Raw genomic sequence first — 21,117 nt, forward strand, 5'->3', positions numbered from 1 at the left:
CAGCACTGCACGTTTTCAATACTACTATAACATTTGAATGTAGTATTTTTAGTATTTTTAGGTTTTAAATTTTTGTTGATTAGTATTTTATCAAGCAGTCACACTGGCATTGTTTATTTGCTACACTGACACTGTGTTGTTTGGTCAGTGTTTGCTATCAAGTTTCGAAGTAGAGATGTCAGAAGATAATAATAATGGTAGAGAATATATATTGGATGCAGACTCTGAGCTGCGATTCGAAATCGAGCAAAAAGAGGCTAAAGTGTTTTTGACGGTAATGTGTAGATTAATGTGTTGCTTCTGATTCTATAAAAAAATATATAAATACTTCAGCTCATCTCTGGGCTTGCAGAGCTCTTTGGCACTGAATTGGTAAAGAAAAAGAAATATGAATTCGGAATAGGGGCAAAAGTGGCGATATTTACCTACCAAGGCTGCGTTCTGCAAGTAACGGGCAAAATGGATGTCTGTTATATCTCTAAAGAGACACCGATGATACAATATATAAACTGTCATGCAGCATTGGAGCAGTTTCGTATTGATGCCGAAGAACATGATAAACGGGGCCCAGTTATTCTAGTAGTAGGGCCCATGGACGTGGGAAAGAGTACCCTCTGTCGTATTCTGTTGAACTATGCAGTGCGAGTAGGCCGAAGACCGCTTTATGCAGATCTCGATGTGGGCCAAGGTGCTATTTCAATCCCTGGCAATATAGCTACTGTTCTCATTGAACGACCAGCCAGTGTCGAGGAAGGATTTGCGAAAACAGCACCTTTAGTTTACCACTTTGGTCACAAATCTCCTAGTGGCAACAGCGTGCTCTATAATGCTGTAGTATCAAAAATGGCGGAAGTGACACTGCAATCGTTAGACGCCAATAAACGAAGTATGTTAAGAATATACATATGTATAAGATATTAGTTCAATAGCTTTATGTGTAATGCAATTGTTTTGCAGCCAAAAGCTCAGGCATCATTGTCAACACGTGTGGTTGGGTTAAGGGCTATGGCTACAAGCACTTGCTGCATGCAGCCCGAGCTTATCGCGCTCGTGCCATTTTTGTATTAAACCAGGAGCGTCTGTACAATGACCTGTTGCGGGATGTACCGAGCAATGTTCATGTTGTCCTCTTGCCAAAAAGTGGCGGCGTGGTAGAGAGAACTAAAGAATTACGGCATGAATCGCGCGAGCAACGCATAAAGGAATATTTTTATGGCAATATACGTACGCCTTTTTATCCATTTTCGTTTGAAGTCAAATTTCAAGATCTACGTCTTTACAAAATTGGTGCTCCCCCGTTGCCTGATTCATGTATGCCCATTGGTATGAAGGCGGAAGATAACAAAAAAAAAGTTGTACCGGTTACGCCGACGCCATCTCTACTACATCACATTCTCACGTTAAGCTTTGCAGAGTCTACGGATGAAAATGTCATTGGCACTAATGTTGCTGGGTTTTGTTGCGTGTAAGTTAATTTGTTATTTTATGAAGATATCGATGATACATTTGTGTTCCTCTTGTTAAAGTACTGAAGTGGACATGGAGCGACAATCTGTAATGCTGCTGTCACCACAGCCACGTCCTTTGCCGCCGAATGCGTTGTTATTGTGGTCTGAAGTACAGTTTATGGACAATCATGCCTAACGCATGAATTTGTTCACATATGTACATACATATGTATGTATTTATCTTTTCATTGACATGTATTTTCTTAGATGTCCAATAGAAATTTTAATTTTAGAGTAATTTCCAAACGGTGTGTTGTTCCAGATGTTATGCCAAAACAAAAATAATCCGATTTAAAAACAAAATTTTAATTGAATAAAATAAAAATTTTTATCTTTTTTATTTATTTAAAAATATATTAAATGAAAACGCAATTAAATATTCACAGTCCGATCATAATCCGATAGCTTTATTGCTAAACTGGATGTAATCGATATTCAGATCGATCATTTACTTGGTTTATTTATAAAAGCCCGTTACTTCCAGTTTTTTCCATTGAAGTCTGGCCGTCGAAAAAACGATGAAATAGCGAAAAATGAAAATGCTAAAAATAATAACATTCTAAACCGAAAAATACCAAGTCAATATTTAAAGCCTTTCTCAATCCTTAATAAGGGGTAACGCTCCACCCAATTTTGCGAATATGAATAATTGCTAGTTATTCACGGAAGTACATATGTGTTCAAGTAAAGGTAATGGTATTAATTGATTAATTATACAAAAAATGCTCTTTATATAAAATTTTATTTTTTAGCCTTTTCTAGCCATTTTCGATTGGTGATTTGGTTTGTAAAGGCGCTGGGGAGTTGAGTTGGCAGCTCTGTTTATTTCTAAAGAAACTACTCAACTGGGACTGTTAGTCGATATTTTATTCTAAATTAAATAGACAAACTGGTTTTAGGCTATAAAAAACACCACATACTTATGTTTGTAAAATACGAAATGATTGAACATTATCTAGGGGTACTAGACTAAATAACTAACAACGCCGATTTTTATTTATTTCTCCAATTATTTATCTACGATGTGAAAGTTAAATAATTACATTAGAAGGAAAATTTAAATTCTTGTCCGAAATTAATAATTTTCTGTTAATAACAGATTAATCAATGCTAAAGTTATTTTTTTCTGTTGATTGCTGAATTGCTGAACTGGTTGGTATATGGCTGCTTACATATAGTATCGAGTAGTATCGAGCGTGGAATAGAAGCATCACAAGGTTTAATAAATTAAAGTTATTCAAATAAATTACAAAAAAATGGTTAACGCTTTGTGTTCCGTATACCATTTTAGATGTAAATTGACTTAGCGATGCGTTCTCGCGATTTATTAAAACATTGTGTACACCGTCTTTTAAGTTGTGTGTGTTACTCTAGTCTAAAAAAAAAAAACAAGTTTTAACCAGGTGTAATTTAAATGTACATATTTCTAAAGTATGGCCCACGAAGCGACAATATAACCTGCTATAAAGACCCGTAAAATATTTTGTCTATCAAGTTCATGTCGTTGCTTAACATATTTGTGTGTTACAGTTACCGGCTTGTTCCACGGCTAAGACTCTACCAAAGGAAACAACAAAATAAAACCGACACACAATATTTAACCATAACAATGGCGCATTGCTTGCAAAAGCAAAAACAAGAAAGGAAGTAAGACAATGCCGTGACGAGGCGTTCACCGCCCAAATCTGTATTGACATTTGGCGTTTGCAGTTATGTGTCTGTATGATAAATTGCAATATACGTAGGTGTCGGGAAACTCCAAATGACAGTGATAGTGGCGTCCGGTTGATTTGCACTTCTCCGAATTTTTTTTAATGATTTTGTTCTTGGGTCGGAGCGTGTAAAATGACTCGTCGTCCACACAGAAGTGATTATAGTAATATTAAGTTTAAACAATATCGCAAAGTAACGCCAACAAAATGTGTAACAAATTTCAGCAGAATTTCTCACTTTAGTTATGTGATAAAGATTTTCATCATTTGCTGCTGCATCTCTAAAAGTTTTCAGTACAAAAATGGTAATGTTTGAACATTTTTATGGAAAAATATATGATAATCAGTTTAAAATTTATGGTGTAATTAACTTAATATCAAAAACGTTTACCAATATTGTTGAGTGATATCGTTCTATGAGAAGTTGCAGTATATACATATATTGATGCAGTCGTGTGCGATTGCGATGCTCAGATAGTCTTGTACCTTGCTGAGGCTTAGACTGAGATAGGAAAAAATGCTTTATGCATGACTGCATGACTGCTTACCGGCTCGAATCCACCTTGGAACCAAGAGCTATCCCGCATTAACCTTCAAGCTGGAGCCGCACAGTGTGCTCTAAATGAGCGTTGCTCTCTGTGTGTCTGCGTCCAAGTAATACTTCTTCCGCTGCAGAATCTTTTCGGCGAAGTCATCGACTTTTTTCCAAGCTCCAAGTTCGGTTCTTTCTTCCGACCATCTTTTGCAGTTGATGTAAGTGTGTTCTGCATAGTCCATTGAATTTTCGCAGTAAATACAGATGGACGCGGCAGTTTTCCTCATCTTATTGAGGTACTTTCGAACGTATTTATGTCCGGAGAGCAGTTGTGTCAGATAGAACGTCGCGACGTTTCACCATGTTTTCTATTTATCCACTTCTTCAAGCGGTCCATCTTCTATACCTTTTGCATGACCATCTTGCCTTGGCGCTCTTGGGAAAGGAAGTCAATCGGTATGACTGCAGTCACGGCAGCCCCAAAGACTGTGCGGTACGCCGAAGTTATCCTTAGGGCTGCTCTTCGTTGCAGAGATAACATCGGGTATCGCCTTTAAGGTGTCAGTCCATACTTCACTATCATATAATAGTATTGCGTTTGTCGCTTTCATGGCAGCCCAGATTAATGCCGTCGGGCCGTCAACGTTTGATATCAATCTACTCAAAGACCCCCTTGCGATAGCAAGGTTTTCGCTTACTCGCATTTCTTTTTCGGTTGGGATCTGCTTTTCTGTGAACAGAAGTAAATCTGTTTTATGGGTGACAAGTTCCAATCCTCGAGAGCTAAGCCGTGCGTACGGATCATGACTTGGGTAAGTCTCTTTTTCGTCGGCATATCCATTGACCCCTGTGCAGCTCCTCCAGTCACTCTATACCGTTTCGTACCCGTCTGTGTGGAGTACAGGAGTATTCGATCTTGCAAATAGCTCCTGATCATATTCATGAGGTACTCTGGAAGCGGTGCTCCAAGGAGGCAAGCATATCGCTCTAACTGACACTATTAAAGCGTTTTTAACGTCCAGCGTTGCTAGCAGAACCACTGAGCGCGCACCTTGCATTGGCTCTCGACGGCTTTATAACGATCATATCTGCGTTCTGCGACGACGACAAGGTTATTTTATATACATTTTGTACAGTCTGTCTGGTGCCTTAAAATATGACATAACTCATATAACTATGTGTGCCGTGTGCGCGTATACCTGAATACATGCTAATACATGAGATATGTGTGTATTTTCAAATATATCCAGGTCAGACGCAATAATAAAATGCATTGACTTACTTATTTTACTTATGTGTACCGAAATGTAGTTCTTATAAAATCAAATTCGAGGTTTATCAACTGCCAAGTTGACCAAGATAAGACATATTTGCCAAGCCAAATGTTGAAGAAGTAAATCAGCGTTCGAATTGAAAACCTTAAAGGTAATAAACAAAAACAACAGCAGCTGAAAGTATTAACACAATATCAGAACATCGAACACAGGTGAACAGGCTCTTATGATGATTTATACCCTGAACCCTTTTTAATAGGAAATTAGGTATAATAGTTTAGATAGATGTAAGTACCAGGCAGAAGCAGGCGTTGCAGACCCCGTAAAGTATATGTATTCTTGATCACTATACCACTATCCGTCTGTCCGTATGCTTGAACGCGTCGATCTCAGAAGACATAAATGTTTTTTCCGAGGTCCGTGTTATCACGCGCATATATTGGGTTCTTCTAAAGCAAAAAAAGAAAGCTCTATCGAGACTGCTCGATTTCGAGTTCCCTTGATCCCTTCAATAATAATTCGCACAAACACCTACACGCACATACACAGGCAAATGCGCTTTGGCTGCGTTGCAGTGCTGGCAATATTTTGAGAATTTATTTGTTGAATAAATTAATTTCTAGGCGTACGATCCTAATGAAACTTTCAGAACGTTATCATAATGTTCAAATGTATGTATATTCCAAAGCACAAGTCTCTAGTATTTGAAATACGCCCTTTACAAATATGTTGGTGAGGGGTTGGACAAAGGGGCGGGAGGTAAAAATTAACAAAATCCGAAATTGTATAAAATGCGTCTTAATATATATTTAAAATTTGAAGACTGTAGCTATAGGAGATATAATTTTATAACTGATTTTCAATAAGGTTTTTTATCGATAACAAAGTAACGGGGTGAATTATCGATTTTTAGTGATAGACTCAGTTCGTCGCCCTAATCAAGACTATATTTACTTTATGGGGTCTGCCACGCCTCCTTCTGCCTGTTACATACATTTCAACAAAACCATTATACCCAGATATTCCATTATCAATGGGTTCAGGGTATAAAACCCAGTAAGAGCATTGCAGTCGGGCGTGTGTTCCAGATTGCCGGGAGAAAAGAAGTGATTGTAGATTGTAGGGCATTTTGTCCATGCAAACGATTTAAATGAATTCAAACAACATACATATATAATCATCGAGATCGCAAAATTTAAAGTTTCAAACCACTACTTAAGGTGGAAACTATTAGCAGCCGCCCTGTGTAGGGTAATCTCTTCAAGTAGTTTACTTACAATTGGAGTAAGTAAAGCATATTTCTTCCTTCGGTTTGTTCATTCAAATTAGAGCAACAGCACATAGTCCACAATGTATACTGCGTGGTTTGCCGGCAGTCATGGCTGAGTCCCTTGAGCACTCAGTCCCTTTCCAACCATCAACCGTCTCTATTTAGCTAACCAAACCCTCAACGCAATTAAATATCTGCAACTGCCAGAGATAACCACCTGTACAGGTGCCCTCAACTAGCATTGCTCGGAGCATCGAGCACCCGCTCTGCGCGAGAAGAAGTCGTGGGAATAGGAATGAGCGTGCGTTGCATTAATGAACAAGCATGCAGCTTGCTCACTTAAAGTTATGCAACCTCGGCTTTTTCAGTTCTAGAAAAGAGTACTTGCACTCATTTAGCATTTTGCGTTTAAGTGCATATGGTTATTACTGCGCCGGCCGGGACCACATTTGTGATTTAATATGAAGTTAAAGTGAAGCTGTATACCCTGAACCCATTGAAAAAGGGAAATCAGGGTATAAGGTTTTGTTAAGATGTATATATCCTTGATCAGGGAGACGAGCTGAGCCGATTTGGCCCTGTCCGTCTGTCCGTAAGTATGAACGCGTCAATCTTATAAAATTTCAAATTTTTTTAAGATGCCCGTATATATCGCTCGCATATCGAGTTTATTTTTTATCGATAAAAAACATCGGAAAGCAGGTATAAAATTATATCTTTCACATCCTTAAAGGCAAAGTCTCCAAATTTAAAATGTATATTTAATATGCATTTTATACAATTTAGACTTTTGTTATATTTTGGAAAATTCGGACTTTCAAATTTTACCTCGGGCGGAACCACTGTGCAGTGTGGGCAATATTATGAGAGTATATTTATTGAGTAATTATAATCAGGGCATAATGGTTTTGTTAAAATGTATGTAACAGGCAGAAGGAGGCGTGGCCGACCCCACAAAGTATATAAATTCTTGATCAGGGCGACGAGCTGAGTCGATTTAGCCCTGTCCGTCTGTCTGTCCGTATGCTTGAACGCGTCGATTTCAGAAGATATAAGAGCTAAAGACTTGATATTTTTAAATGGACGTATATACAACGGATGTCGAGTTTATCTTCAAAAATCGACATCTATTCCCGATATTTTATTATCGATTAAAAACATTATCAATCAAGTCAGATGCCACTGTGGCTAATTGTGAATTATTATTGTGAAGTATTTAATAAAATATGTAGATCATATGCTGAAAGTTTCAATAAATTCGGTTAGGTCAATCGACGTTAAAAAATAACAAAGTTATTGGCCAGTTAACAAACTCACGTGCAGCAGCTACACTTTTCCTATACGTGTGCGTACATACATTCAAACTTCTAGACATTCTTAGAATCTCATCAGCAGTTTCGTTTAGATCCTCTAGATGGCGCTGTATCAATGAATCTATTTCAGTTTTGCCATTAAAATTTCAGAGTGAAGTGGCGTTGTGATTAGCGGTGAGACGCTAGATCGAGAAGTCTCGGGCTCGAATCCAGACCGCCGCAATTGATGTTTACTTTATACCCTGAACCCATTGAAAATGGGAAATCAGGGTATAAGGTTTTCTGTAAAAGTATGTAACGGGCAGATCATCGCAGATCATCGCAGACCCCATAAAGTATATATATTCTTGATCAGGACGACGAGCTGAGACGATATAGCCCTGTCCGTCTGTCCGTCCGTCTGTATGAGTGTGTCGATCTCAGAAGATAAAAAAACTAGAGAGCTGAAATTTGTGTGTATACTCGTGTATACCATACGCAGTACGAGTTTGCTTTATGTTTTCGATAAATCCGATAACTTTTTTATCGAGAATAATCAAAAAATTTATTCTGTTTTTTCATTTGAACAGTTTTAGACCTGGAAACTTCAGGTTAACTGTGTATATACATATTTAGATCAGGGAAATATCACTGACCAGACAACACATAGACTAGAAACTGTTAAGTTTACGTACCACTATACTTCGTATTTTCTCGGCTCGGTCGCTGGAGGTTCGGGCAGTGAAAATACTGCACGACAAAAACTGCGCTGTGAGCGCTCAATCGAAATGGTCCCAATTCCGTATGAAGCACAGCTGTGAGCCATTTTTTCTACTCTCTCTCTCGCAGTCCCTCTCTCTCGCTGAAATCTTCACTCTCAGCCGCGCACAAAAATTGAAATTTTTGTTCGCGACGATCCCAGCTCTTTCCTTTTAAGTGAAGGGTATACCGAAATTTGTAAAGCGTTTGCCACGTTCATACAAAATGATAGCTTTCATGATAATTTCTAAAAAGGGTATGCATGCGTTGATGCTCATAATGAAAATACCAATGCTTATAGTACATGTAGCAAGCGAGTGTGTGTGTGTGTGCATGCTCATTGCGGAAACATTATGATGATTATTATGAGCATCAACGCATTCATACCCTTTTTAGAAATGATCATGAAAAAACTAGCATTTTGTATGAACGTGGCAAACGCTTTACAAATTTCGGTATACCCTTTTATGAAATTTGATATATAAATAAAATATAGTTTGTTGGCATTTTATGTTCAGTACTATTAAGATATTTATGTTTTTAAGTTAACAGACATTGAATAGGTTATATTATAGAGATCCCATCCTGGTCTGTCTGTGTATTATTATGTATATATATATATATATATATATTATTATGTGGGTGGATATTGCACGATGTTGAAAAATGTACTTTCCGTTCGTTTTAAATATTTTTTTATTTTTAGTGCACGGGCCATTAGTTGCTTCCTCGACGGTTTCTACATCTTTAACTCAACAGTTCATCAATACACCAGCAACACTTTTATTCACTACTCGGCATGACATTCAAGTGGCTAACATAACGAAACCAACGGGTGGACCTCAAGTCGATGTGATTGTTAAAGACTTGGCTGATGCGATGGCCATAGACTTCTACTATGCTAAAAATTTAGTATGTTGGACCGACTGTGGCCGTGAAATTATAGAATGTGCTTCGACAAATTCCTCCCAGCCCCTGGCCAAGGGTGCCAAACAAACTGTGATATCAACGGGCCTGGATAAACCGGAGGGTCTAGCCATCGACTGGTATACGGATAAAATATATTGGACGGATGGAGAGAAAAATCGGATAGAAGTAGCAACACTGGATGGCTACTATCAAAAGGTCCTTTTCTGGACGGATTTGGATCAACCACGTGCTATAGCTGTAGTACCCGCCAAACGGCTACTGATTTGGACAGACTGGGGGGAGTATCCCAAGATTGAGCGCGCTGGAATGGATGGAGACCCCTTGACACGCATGACTCTTGTAAAAGAAAATGTGTTTTGGCCGAACGGATTAGCTGTCGATTTACAAAGTGAACTGATTTACTGGACGGACGGGAAGTATCGTTTCATTGATGTCATGAAACTCGATGGAAGTAATCGACGCACTATAGTCAACAATCTAAAATATCCATTTAGTTTAACATACTTCGAAAATCGCTTGTACTGGACAGACTGGTTGCGCGACTCTCTAAATACATTAGATTTGCAGACTAAGGAGTTGAAAGAACTTATTGACACGACAAAGGCGCCCAACTCTGTGCGTGCCTGGTCGCCATCGCTGCAGCCTTTTGAAAATAACCCATGTGCTCAGAATAATGGCAACTGTTCACATTTGTGTTTACTCTCGACGAATATGCAAGGCTATAGCTGCGCCTGTCCAACGGGTGTGAAGCTGTTGACCTCCAATAGCTGCGCCAACGATTCGCAGGAAATGTTATTCATAGTGCAACGAACACAAATTAGTAAAATATCACTCGATTCGCCCGATTACACGATTTTCCCTCTGCCTCTTGGCAAAGTCAAGTATGCTATTGCCATTGATTATGATCCTGTAGATGAACACATTTACTGGTCCGATGTAGAGGCCTATACTATTAGGCGGTCCCACGTAGATGGTAGCGGGATTACTGATTTTGTTACCTCTGAGGTGCGACACCCTGACGGCTTGGCCTTGGATTGGCTGGCACGTAATCTTTACTGGACTGACACTGTGACCGATCGTATTGAGGTATGTCGTTTGGATGGTTCTGCGCGTAAGGTACTTATCTACGAGCACCTAGAAGAGCCGCGCGCCATTGCTGTGGCTCCGTCGCTTGGCTGGATGTTTTGGAGTGATTGGAACGAGCGCAAGCCCAAAGTTGAGCGTGCATCGCTCGATGGCTCTGAACGTGTCGTTCTCGTATCAGAGAATCTTGGTTGGCCTAATGGTATTGCTCTGGATATCGACCATAAAACCATATACTGGTGTGATGGAAAGACCGATAAAATAGAGGTAGCTAATATGGACGGATCGGACAGACGCGTGGTTATCAGCGAGAATCTCAAGCATTTGTTTGGATTGAGTATCCTGGATGATTATCTCTACTGGACAGATTGGCAACGTCGCTCTATTGATCGAGCCCATAAAATCACAGGCAACAATCGTATTGTGGTTGTTGATCAATATCCCGATCTAATGGGTCTGAAAGTAACTCGTCTTCGCGAAGTGCGTGGACTAAATGCCTGTGCTGACCGTAATGGTGGATGCTCTCATCTGTGCTTAAATCGTCCACGGGACTACGTCTGCCGTTGTGCCATCGATTATGAACTGTCCAATGACAAACGCACATGTGTAGTGCCAGCCGCCTTTCTATTATTCTCGCGACAGGAGCATATTGGTCGAATATCTATTGAATACAATGAGGGAAATCACAACGATGAGCGCATTCCCTTTAAAGATGTACGCGATGCACATTCCCTGGATGTATCTGTAGCTGAGCGCCGTATTTATTGGACGGATCAAAAGGGTAAATGCATATATCGGGCTTTCCTCAACGGATCTTTTGTACAGCGCATTGTCGATTCTGGCCTGATTGGACCTGACGGCATTGCCGTTGATTGGCTAGGACATAATATATACTGGTCGGACGCAGAAGCACGGCGCATTGAAGTGGCTCGTCTCGATGGTAGCAACCGCCGGGTACTCTTATGGAAGGGAGTGGAAGAGCCGCGTTCTCTTGTACTCGAGCCACGACGTGGCTATATGTACTGGACGGAATCCCCATCCGATTCTATTCGCCGCGCCACGATGGATGGAAATGAACTGCAAACAATTATAGCAGCTGCTAATCACGCCGCGGGGTTGACTTTTGATCAGGACACTAGACGCATTTACTGGGCAACGCAATCGCGGCCAGCAAAGATTGAGTGTGCCGACTGGGATGGAAAACGGCGACAGTTCCTAGTAAATAGTGACATCGATGAACCTTACGCTGTGTCTTTATATCGAGACTACATTTATTGGAGTGACTGGAACACTGGAGATATTGAGCGCGTGCACAAAGTAACAGGACAAAATCGCAGTCTTGTGCACTCTGGCATGACATACATAACTTCACTGCTAGTTTTCAACGAACAGAGGCAGACGGGCAGTAATCCCTGCAAATTAAATAACGGCAACTGCCAACACTTATGCCTTGCTCAGCCCAGTAAACGCGGCATGACTTGCGCCTGCCCCACCCACTATCAGATTGCGAAGGATGGCGTGTCGTGCATACCGCCACGGAACTACATCATCTTTAGTCAACGTAACAGTTTCGGCCGCTTGCTTCCAAATACAACGGATTGTCCCAATGTGCCTTTGCCGGTTTCAGGCAAGAATATAAGAGCTGTTGATTATGATCCCATAACGCATCACATATACTGGGTAAGCTTAAACACCCTTGAGGAAATCAAGTAATTCATATAATCCCATTTGTTTTGTATACTTGACCCACTCAAAAAAAAAAAAAAAGATCGAGGGACGCAGTCACAGCATTAAAAGGTCTTTGGCAAATGGTACCAAAACAACTGTGCTGGTCAATTCCGGGCAACCATTCGACATTGCTGTAGACATTATTGGTCGATTACTCTTCTGGACGTGCTCCTACTCAAACAGTATCAATGTAACCAGGTATTTAAATTTAGAAAAATAATAATATCAAATAAATAAATTAAAACTTAATGTTTGCAATATTATTTAAAAACCTAACTGTGAACATTTAGCTTTCTTGGAGAGTCAATTGGTGTAATTGACACCGGGGATTCAGAAAAGCCACGGAACATTGCTGTACATTCTGTAAAGAGGTTGATATTTTGGTCGGATGTGGGTAGTCATCAAGCTATTATAAGAGCTCGTGTAGATGGCAATGAGCGCATGGAATTGGCTTACAAGCTTGAGGGTGTTACAACAATTGCCTTGGATGCACAGTCTGATATGATTTATTATGCACATGGAAAGCGAATTGATGCAATGGATATCAATGGGAAGAACGTGTAAGTGAACAGTATAAATCTGATTAGACATTAAAACTTATGTACATACGATGTAGAACCGAGTCTGCAAAGCAAGGCATCATGGATATAGCCATTCCCTAACTTATTCTATTACTCCTAGAAAAACACTTGTGTCCATGCACATCTCACAGGTTATCAACATTGCGGCGCTAGATGGATTTGTCTACTGGTTGGATGACAAAACTGGAGTGGAACGAATTACAGTGACGGGAGAACATCGCTCAGCAGAGCTTCAGCGACTACCACAAATTACGGATATCCGAGCTGTGTGGACTCCGGACGTAAAACTATTTCGTAATCATACCTGCCTACATGGTCATACCAAGTGCTCACATATTTGCATAGCAAACGACGAGGAGGTGGATCACCCACGCGATATTTGTTCCTGTCCCAAGCATTTAATGTTGCTCGAGGACAGGGAAAACTGTGGCGCTTTGCCTGCCTGTGGACCTGGTCACTTTACCTGTGCAGCACCTGTTGCAGGAAATAGTGATATGAACAAAGATTGCATACCAGCGTCATGGCGATGTGACGGCCAAAAAGATTGTCCTGACAAGTCAGACGAAATTGGATGTCCTTCTTGCAGAGCGGATCAGTTTAGCTGTCAGTCTGGAGAATGTATTGATAAATCACTTGTGTGCGATGGAACTACCAACTGTGCCAATGGCCATGATGAAGCAGACTGCTGCAAGCGACCTGGTGAATTTCAATGTCCCATAAATAAGGTAAGTAAATGAGTGCCGTTTTCTCGAACGAAAATGAGTTAGGAGCAATATTGTACAAATCGAATATTAACAATTCAGTTATATTTTTTTGTAGCTTTGCATCTCGGCTGCCCTACTTTGTGATGGCTGGGAAAACTGTGCTGATGGAGCTGATGAATCTGTGGATATATGTCTACAGCGACGTATGGCACCAGCATCTGATAAACGCATTTTTATGATTTTAATTGGAGCCACAATGATAATAATATTTTCAATTGTTTATCTGCTACAATTTTGTCGAACACGTTTAGGCAAAAGCCGCACAGAGCCCAAGGATGATCAGGCCTCAGATCCTCTGTCGCCCTCGACACTGACTAAATCACAAAGAGTTTCGAAAATTGCCTCCGTAGCTGACGCGGTACGCATGTCGACACTGAACTCAAGAAACAGTATGAACTCGTATGATCGCAATCACATAACAGGCGCCTCAAGTTCAACGACTAATGGAAGCAGCATGGTGGCGTATCCAATCAATCCACCACCTTCACCCGCAACGCGTTCGCGTCGTCCTTACAGGCACTACAAGATCATTAATCAGCCTCCACCGCCCACACCGTGCTCAACGGATATATGTGACGAATCAGACTCAAACTATACTTGTAAATCAAATAGCAATAACAGTAATGGGGGCACCACTAAATTGCCATCTACTTCGGCTGCCGCCTGCCTTCAGTTTGGCTATGACAGCGAGCCATATCCGCCGCCACCGACTCCACGTTCGCATTATCATAGCGATGTTCGCATTGTGCCGGAGTCTTCATGTCCACCATCGCCATCATCGCGCAGTTCTACGTATTTTTCACCACTACCGCCTCCCCCATCACCAGTGCAATCGCCAAGTCGTGGATTTACGTAACATTTCGAGTCTTATATATAAAGATTTAAGTTTTAATTTTTACTAGTAGAGACGAACAATGCGTCGACATTATGCCTACATTATTTCTGTACACAAATTGTAAATATTAAAATTTATTTTTTATGAAGAAGGCCATTTGATAATTAATATTTATTTTCTTAGTGTTAACCTTGGTGCATAATGATTAACTTGTGTAAGATGTAAAGCTATAATCATTATAAATATCGATCTCGTTAAGTTTTATTTTCCGAACGACATTTATTAGTAGTGTACGTCAAGAATTGTCTACGATTTCCACAATGAAAACTAATAATAAAATTACTCATATAGATTAAAGTTAAGTCTAATTAATAATATAAAAAACGAAAATAAAACACACACATTACCTATTCCGCGTGCCAAAATTCATAACATACATACATTAATTGTGCGAGGTAACTACCAAGAATACAGTTTTTAGACCAAATAATGTTTGGTTTATTATACATTGCTTTTTGTTAATAGCTAGTTTTAGTAGCAATAATTACTGAACATTTATTTTTATTTCACATCTGTAATGATATAAGAAGCATCCAAAGTGCCTCGGTAATATAAGTAATAATGTGTTTTTATTGCCTAACTTTTGTACACGAATTTTAGTTTTAAAAAATTCTGATAGAAACCCTGTGTTAAAAAAATTTGCTCCTAGGGGACTTTTTATCCTTAAAATATTAAATGCGCAGTATTTCAGAAAATATATATTTAAATTGATATTTATTGAGTTCTGTGATACTTAATGTTTCTTCACACGATTCTTATGCAGATCACAGTTTTCTGAAAATGTAGAAGTCGGCAGAGGAAGCCTTGGTTTACTATATTAAAAATAAATAGTGTATTACCTGAGCCCATCCAAAGGGAATTCAAATGAAATTCAGAATGGTGGGACTTCAACATCGAAGCTGTTCAATATTATATTGCTGATACAAAGGTACTCTCTCGAAAATTGGTCGCTTAGCCCAAGTCTTCGTAGGTAAGGAACAAAATTGAATAGTCTGTTTTTTTTTAATTTCATTTGTATGTAGCTTCATTTTTTATGTAGGTGATTATATAAATGAATTCAAAAATCCAAAAATCTTAAAATCCAACATTGTCTTTATTCGTTAAAATTATTGCTTACTTAAACCTAAAGTACATATTATTGTAATAATTTAAAAGCGCATTTATAAAATTTATACTTAAATGTTGTCATAGTCTTCATCTAATTCGAATAGCGATTCGCTTATCGGCGCTGATGCCGAAGTGGCCTTTGGAATGTTTGGAGTTTTGATCTTTTCAGCGATATAATTGACGGATGATCCAAATTTAGTGATTGAATTGTTATTATTTCCGTTTATGTTGGTTTTATCCGCCGACATTTTTCCATAGCTAATCTTCGTTGGAGTGGGAAGCGCACCAGTTGTCACAATATTTGTAAGATCAATGTTTATAACTGGAGGTACAATATTAAGATTTAACATGGCAGTTGATGTACTGCCATTATCATCGCCTGACGGGCATAATGTCGTCGTTGTCATTTGGACGTTGCTATAATCGATTTTTACTATAGGTTTGCTGAGCAAATCATAGTTGCATATCGGTGGAGCTATGGCAGTGTCTTGTGGTAGTCTACTACTGTGGTCATTGATGTCGTTGGACCTACAAATCGGTGTGTATATAGGCATCGACTCAGACCGTGCTAACTTTGTGGGCAAATGACCAGCCTGATGAATCTGTGCAAGGGATGGTGCTGTTTGCACTATAACTGTGGGTGTGGAGGGATTGAAGTTTCGCTTTTGCCCACCTCCATTTAAACTAATAGAGCGCACGTAAGAATTATTTCCATTGGGCAACGCTCGCAGTGAAGTCGACGGCAGACTTAAATCATATGGTGTATCTGAGTCTGGGTATTGTTCTTCGGAGCTGTGTACATCATCGTCATTATAAGTAAACGCAGCTTCTTCGGCGACACTGATATCTGGTATATTTCTTACTAGCTCTTTTAAGAAATCGAATCGTTGTTCAGACATAATGCACTGTTTCATATGAGATGGCGAAAGGGTCTTAGCGTTTCGTGAATTTGTTATACGCAGAGTTTTAGTTAAAAGCGACTCCACAAATAGCTCCAAAGTCCGTGATATGATAACAGGTACCGCCTGTGCAACCTTACCAATTTCCTCATCACTCTGCATAATTTTCTTAATGCGACCCTGTCAATTTAAAAAATTGTCACATAATTATTTCAATGCACATATTGCGTTTGCACCAAATAAAACTGATAAACTCATTGATGTGAAAATGCTACACGCAGAACTTTACGCATAAAATGCACATTTACTAAAAATTCTATACATATGTACATATCTTTTAACTTACCGCTGGAAACCGTGCATTGTACTTTTTCTTTTTTGATGGCATTGCTACACTGTTTAGTTGAATATCGTCGAATACAACAATAATAAGTTATATTAATTCACTTCAATTTTTATTTGGTTGTCTTTACACAAAAATAGTTCCTAATAGAAGTATTTGGGAATGGCAACAATTCACATAAAATAGAGTTAATTCAGCATTCACCCAGAAATATACTATACTATATACTAAATTTGTTCACTGACACCACTAACCAGAGAACACATAGACTAGACATGTAGTACAAAGTTTTTTTTTGGTCAGTAATTTGTTGTACTATAAACTAATATCAAAAATATAAAAATCATATTCTGCGTTTTGAAATATTTTTGTATTTACTTTATAAGAAATATGTACTATGTATATTTGGGCAACGTTGCAAATTGCTTGTTGTTAAATAGGAATGTCTTCTAATTTCAAAAAAAGTAAATTTTGGCGGTGTGGCAACTCTTAAACAATTCCATGTGAATGACAACGTTTACATCATTTAAAGATAGTAACATTTGCTTTGCGTAGTTAAGAAAGAATTTTATCCAACTCTGTTCCCTGAATTTAGCTGATTTTAATTGATGGTTAAGTCTAATAAGGATCCATGTAAGCCTTTCGCCTGTGCCATACAAGCTTGTTTAGTAGGTAAGTAACAAAATTGATCCACAATATTATGCAATGGGGACTTAATATAAATCTACACCTATATACATATATGCATCATGCATAAATACAATTAACTAAAACGTTTTTGCAGAAAATAACTTTCAAGAACATAAATGCAGTGAAGTGCTTGAGCGAATGCGCCTGTGCTGCCTCAAGTGGCATAAGGAGTCACTTTGTTGTAGTGGTATCAATTTGGAAAAGTCTTATTTACAAAATCCAGAAGTTGAAATTAACCCAAAGATTTCACGCAGGTATGGTACAAAAATTCTTTTCATATTCTAGACAATCGAAAGTAATATAATGTTTCCTAGTAGTAACAAATAATGCCAACACCAACACCCGTACCTTCATACAAGCCGCCCAACGATATTCAAGATTTTTTGAAGAGAGAGCAAAGAAATATACGCAAGAGAACTGCTGTTTTACCGAAGCGTTCTTGGATAAAGCGCAATCCGCGGCTATTTCAAATTACCTTTTTGACCTCATCATTGATTATTTTTTTCTCTAAACCACTGTACGACGCATTCATAGCGGATCCTTTACCCTCGAAGGGTATTATACCAGCACATAAACGTTAAGGCATGGAATCTGTACGCAAGGCCAATATCCGACTACGTAACTATCCATTACTGTTGACAAAGTGTTCAGAAAAAGCGTCACTATATGCGAAGTGCGTATCTCGGGATATTAATGTGCATCAAAAAGTTTGCGAAACCGAGTTTAAGGAATTCTTAGACTGTATGCGTAAAACTGCCAAAGACCTAAAAACAAAGCTATAAATATACTTTTATAATCATGTCGGAGCAAAATAGGAAGCCCTCATGGCTGCAAGATAAAGGACAGAACATATTGAATTTAAGCATTCAATCACATTTAGTAATTTCTGCAGTGCTCCGACTTATACTTATTTTCTATGCCCAAGTACACGATAACAGATCAACTGTTCCATATACAGACATTGACTATAAAGTGACAACGGACGGGGCCCGGCTAGTGCTGATGGGAGACACACCGTTTGCTCGGCACACCTACCGATACAGTCCTATTTTGGCCTACATGCAAATTCCAAACGTTATTTTACATCCAGCAATCGGAAAAGTAATTTACGGACTGTTTGATCTACTACTCGGATGGCTTATTTATGCCTTAGTGCGTTTGGAATTACAAATGAAAGAGCCCAGCCCTTCGCACATAAAATTCGAACGGTCAATGAAGATATCTTCACATAATCCAGAACACAGAGATAAAGAATCTACAAAAACTGCGAGCAACTCGGCCTGCTTTTGGCTATACAATCCCCTCACGGCTGTAATATCAACCCGTGGCAATGGCGATAGTTTGTCAGGATTCTTTGTAATACTAAATGTGTATCTTCTAATGAGAACGCAGTATTCGGGGCTTAAATTATGGATTGCGTTTAGTGCAGGTCTGGTTCATGGATTCGTTATACACTTACGGCTCTATCCAATAGTATTCAGTTTAACATACTATTTGGCAATATCGGCGAACGGCCTATCAAAAAAACCTCTTGGACTGTTTCAAAAAATCTTTCCGAATGCGCAGCAAATTTACCTAATAATCGGAACACTTATAGGGTTAGTAAGCTTTACTTCGACTTTTTATGTTCTATATGGCTGGAAATATATGTACGAGGCATATTTGTATCACTTGTTTCGAAAGGATGTACGCCATAACTTTTCGCTTCAGTTCTTACTACAATACTTGACTAATGAAAACGGAGTTGGAGAATCATCACCGACTGTAAAATTTCTTATAGTAGCACCTCAGTTGTTACTTATCGTTTACTTAAGCTTTAGTTTGGGACGGTCTAGGCGTACACTATCTTTTTGTGTTTTCACTTTGGCATTCGTTGTTGTCACTTATAATTCTGTGGTTACTTCACAGTACTTTATATGGTATTTGGCTGTGCTTCCAGTATGCATAAGAAATTTGAGGTCTTTGTCATTGGCAAAGTGTACATTGCTACTCTTTCTTTGGCTCTGTGGACAAGCTTTTTGGCTGCTGCCGGGATATTTATTAGAGTTTCAAACATGGCCAACATTTTATTGGATTGGCACCCAGAGTTCAATTTTCTTTGCTATCAACAGCTATATATTATGCCAACTGATAAGCCACTTCGAGCCATAATGTAATATACTATTATTGAATTTTAAAAATAAATATGGATGCATGTATACATATGTATATCTTAATCTAAACTTGTTTTGATACGAACACTCTCTCATACCTTAAAGTGTTTGGGTCAACTAAACTGACCTTGACAGACCTTGCACCCTAACCAATAAGTGCTAGCGAGAAATAATCCAGTTATTCTACACTCCCTTTATTTGTTTGTTTGTATATATGTTAATGTGTGTATTTGGTAATCAAAAATAGAAACAAAAAACAAACGAATATTTTTCGCACAAGTTCAGTTTATTCGAAAGAAATAAACATAAAAATGAGCAAATGGACGCCTGTTTTGCCAATTTATGATTTATATGGCTCATTAATGCTCAGTCATTTAATTGAAGACCGTATGGTTTAAGGGTCCACGGGTGCCCAAAAATAAACTCACTCAATATGTTGCGTGCCGCCCACTAACTTATCTGAATGAGTTGTATGTATGTGGGAGTGTAGCCGTGTATCACTCTTCTGGTATGTACATACGTACATATGTATGTATGTATTAGAAACAACACGTGTGCTCCACATACATATACGCATGGACGCAACTTTACACTCTGTGCATACTGCACAGAATGTACTTTATGAGATGTGCCTTTCTTCCTTCGGGCTGTTACAAACACCATTACAAAACCATTTGTTTCGAGAATATATAAGTAAACCAGAATAATATAGTAAGTCAAGATAACTTTACAACTAAATAAAAGACGTGTCTGCATAAAATAGTGTATACTTATTCATAGGCTACAGATTTTTCCAAAAATATATACTATGAAAAATCTAAAATAAAATTAGTGTAAAAAATGTACAGTACACATGGGATTTATTTTAGTTTGTATATTGCACAAGTAAGAAAACTCTAGTCGAGAGTGCTCGACTAGATACTACCCTGATCCAAACTAATAAAAACGCACATTCAGTATGGTTAAAATTTCAATTTCGATGTACATATTTAAAATTATAAATGAAACAGAAAACTCATTTAATTAAATATGTATATATTTGGAAACAATTAAAACAAGTAAGAAGGCTCTAGTCGAAACTGCTCGACTAGGATATACCCTGAGCCCTCCAAGCTAATGTTCTACTTCTTTTATGCACACACATACACACATGCATCCAAACGCATGCATAAGCCCGCGCTCTGCTAACTGCGCAGTAAGCAGCGACTTCACTTGGGCTGCGCTGAAGTGTGTGCAATATTTTGTGCAATCTATTTGTTGAATAACTTCTTTTGTAGACATACAATCTTCATGAAATTTCCGGGACGTAATCATAATGATCAAATGTATGTAAATTCCAAAGCACAAGTCTCTAGTATTGGAAATGCGTTTTTTGCGTATGGTATACACGAGTATACACACAAATTTCAGCTCTCTAGCTTTTGTATCTTCTGAGATCGACACACTCATACAGACAGACGGACTATATCGTCTCAGCTCGTCGTCCTGATCAAGAATATATATACTTTATGGGATCTGCGATGATTCCTTCTGCTACTACTTTTACAGAAAACCTTATACCCTGATTTCCCATTTTCAATGGGTTCAGGGTATA

General features: G+C 38.7%; 7 protein-coding genes across 11 annotated transcripts; 6 read left to right on the top strand and 1 right to left on the bottom strand.

Moving 5' to 3' along the window:
- Positions 1–129: 129 nt before the first annotated feature.
- Positions 130–1,677, top strand: cbc (protein CLP1 homolog). The gene is made up of 4 exons (XM_018104691.2): positions 130–274; positions 334–886; positions 958–1,465; positions 1,527–1,677. The coding sequence occupies exons 1-4, from the start codon at positions 176–178 to the stop codon at positions 1,642–1,644; spliced, it is 1,278 nt and encodes a 425-aa protein (XP_017960180.1). The 5' UTR covers positions 130–175; the 3' UTR covers positions 1,645–1,677.
- A 1,014-nt stretch (positions 1,678–2,691) lies between these two features.
- On the top strand, positions 2,692–14,613 carry arr (low-density lipoprotein receptor-related protein 6). 4 transcript variants are annotated; one of them, XM_089261079.1, is made up of 7 exons: positions 2,692–2,785; positions 3,039–3,525; positions 9,057–12,043; positions 12,132–12,289; positions 12,382–12,651; positions 12,773–13,397; positions 13,492–14,613. In XM_089261079.1, the coding sequence occupies exons 2-7, from the start codon at positions 3,354–3,356 to the stop codon at positions 14,290–14,292; spliced, it is 5,013 nt and encodes a 1,670-aa protein (XP_089117205.1). In that variant the 5' UTR covers positions 2,692–2,785; positions 3,039–3,353; the 3' UTR covers positions 14,293–14,613. The 4 variants fall into 4 exon arrangements, with proteins under 4 accessions (XP_089117205.1, XP_089117206.1, XP_089117207.1 ...); XM_089261080.1 differs by having other exon boundaries at positions 2,710–2,725; XM_089261081.1 differs by lacking the exon at positions 2,692–2,785 and having other exon boundaries at positions 2,986–3,525; positions 12,773–13,434; positions 13,476–13,668.
- Positions 14,614–15,405: 792 nt separating this feature from the next.
- Positions 15,406–16,902, bottom strand: NC2alpha (negative cofactor 2 alpha). Its single transcript, XM_018104692.3, has 2 exons — positions 16,684–16,902; positions 15,406–16,517 (listed from the first exon to the last, which is right to left on the bottom strand). Exons 1-2 carry the CDS (start codon positions 16,723–16,725, stop codon positions 15,507–15,509), a joined length of 1,053 nt encoding a protein of 350 aa, XP_017960181.1. The 5' UTR covers positions 16,726–16,902; the 3' UTR covers positions 15,406–15,506.
- Positions 16,903–17,105: 203 nt separating this feature from the next.
- Positions 17,106–17,901, top strand: LOC108653843 (cx9C motif-containing protein 4). Of its 2 annotated transcripts, none has more exons than XM_018104702.3 (3): positions 17,106–17,352; positions 17,465–17,624; positions 17,688–17,901. In XM_018104702.3, the coding sequence occupies exons 1-3, from the start codon at positions 17,289–17,291 to the stop codon at positions 17,695–17,697; spliced, it is 234 nt and encodes a 77-aa protein (XP_017960191.1). In that variant the 5' UTR covers positions 17,106–17,288; the 3' UTR covers positions 17,698–17,901. The 2 variants fall into 2 exon arrangements, with proteins under 2 accessions (XP_017960191.1, XP_017960189.1); XM_018104700.2 differs by having other exon boundaries at positions 17,276–17,352; positions 17,685–17,901.
- Positions 17,697–18,325, top strand: LOC108653842 (uncharacterized). The gene has a single exon (XM_089261126.1). The coding sequence runs from the start codon at positions 17,697–17,699 to the stop codon at positions 17,949–17,951; it is 255 nt and encodes an 84-aa protein (XP_089117252.1). The 3' UTR covers positions 17,952–18,325.
- Positions 17,955–18,157, top strand: LOC108653844 (uncharacterized). Its single transcript, XM_030389616.2, has one exon. The coding sequence runs from the start codon at positions 17,955–17,957 to the stop codon at positions 18,150–18,152; it is 198 nt and encodes a 65-aa protein (XP_030245476.1). The 3' UTR covers positions 18,153–18,157.
- On the top strand, positions 18,169–19,586 carry PIG-M (Phosphatidylinositol glycan anchor biosynthesis class M). The gene has a single exon (XM_018104690.3). The coding sequence runs from the start codon at positions 18,169–18,171 to the stop codon at positions 19,519–19,521; it is 1,353 nt and encodes a 450-aa protein (XP_017960179.1). The 3' UTR covers positions 19,522–19,586.
- The last annotated feature ends 1,531 nt before the right edge of the window (positions 19,587–21,117 follow it).

Source organism: Drosophila navojoa, chromosome 5 (assembly GCF_054131105.1).
Source record: "Drosophila navojoa isolate 15081-1374.11 chromosome 5, UAZ_NAV_1.0, whole genome shotgun sequence".
Classification (NCBI taxonomy): domain Eukaryota; kingdom Metazoa; phylum Arthropoda; class Insecta; order Diptera; family Drosophilidae; genus Drosophila; species Drosophila navojoa.

Bases quoted from the DNA above. Each gene is read 5' to 3' on its own strand.
- cbc (XM_018104691.2), top strand. From the start codon at position 176: ATGTCAGAAGATAATAATAATGGTAGAGAATATATATTGGATGCAGAC. The intron at 887-957 runs GTATGTTAAGAA...ATTGTTTTGCAG, and splicing joins GTTAGACGCCAATAAACGAA to CCAAAAGCTCAGGCATCATT. The intron at 1,466-1,526 runs GTAAGTTAATTT...CTCTTGTTAAAG, and splicing joins GTTGCTGGGTTTTGTTGCGT to TACTGAAGTGGACATGGAGC.
- arr (XM_089261079.1), top strand. From the start codon at position 3,354: ATGACTCGTCGTCCACACAGAAGTGATTATAGTAATATTAAGTTTAAA. The intron at 12,290-12,381 runs GTATTTAAATTT...GTGAACATTTAG, and splicing joins AACAGTATCAATGTAACCAG to CTTTCTTGGAGAGTCAATTG. The intron at 13,398-13,491 runs GTAAGTAAATGA...ATTTTTTTGTAG, and splicing joins TTCAATGTCCCATAAATAAG to CTTTGCATCTCGGCTGCCCT.
- NC2alpha (XM_018104692.3), bottom strand. From the start codon at position 16,725: ATGCCATCAAAAAAGAAAAAGTACAATGCACGGTTTCCAGCG. The intron at 16,518-16,683 runs GTAAGTTAAAAG...TTAAATTGACAG, and splicing joins ACAATGCACGGTTTCCAGCG to GGTCGCATTAAGAAAATTAT.
- LOC108653843 (XM_018104700.2), top strand. From the start codon at position 17,289: ATGGTTAAGTCTAATAAGGATCCATGTAAGCCTTTCGCCTGTGCCATA. The intron at 17,353-17,464 runs GTAAGTAACAAA...ACGTTTTTGCAG, and splicing joins CATACAAGCTTGTTTAGTAG to AAAATAACTTTCAAGAACAT.
- LOC108653842 (XM_089261126.1), top strand. From the start codon at position 17,697: ATGCCAACACCAACACCCGTACCTTCATACAAGCCGCCCAACGATATT.
- LOC108653844 (XM_030389616.2), top strand. From the start codon at position 17,955: ATGGAATCTGTACGCAAGGCCAATATCCGACTACGTAACTATCCATTA.
- PIG-M (XM_018104690.3), top strand. From the start codon at position 18,169: ATGTCGGAGCAAAATAGGAAGCCCTCATGGCTGCAAGATAAAGGACAG.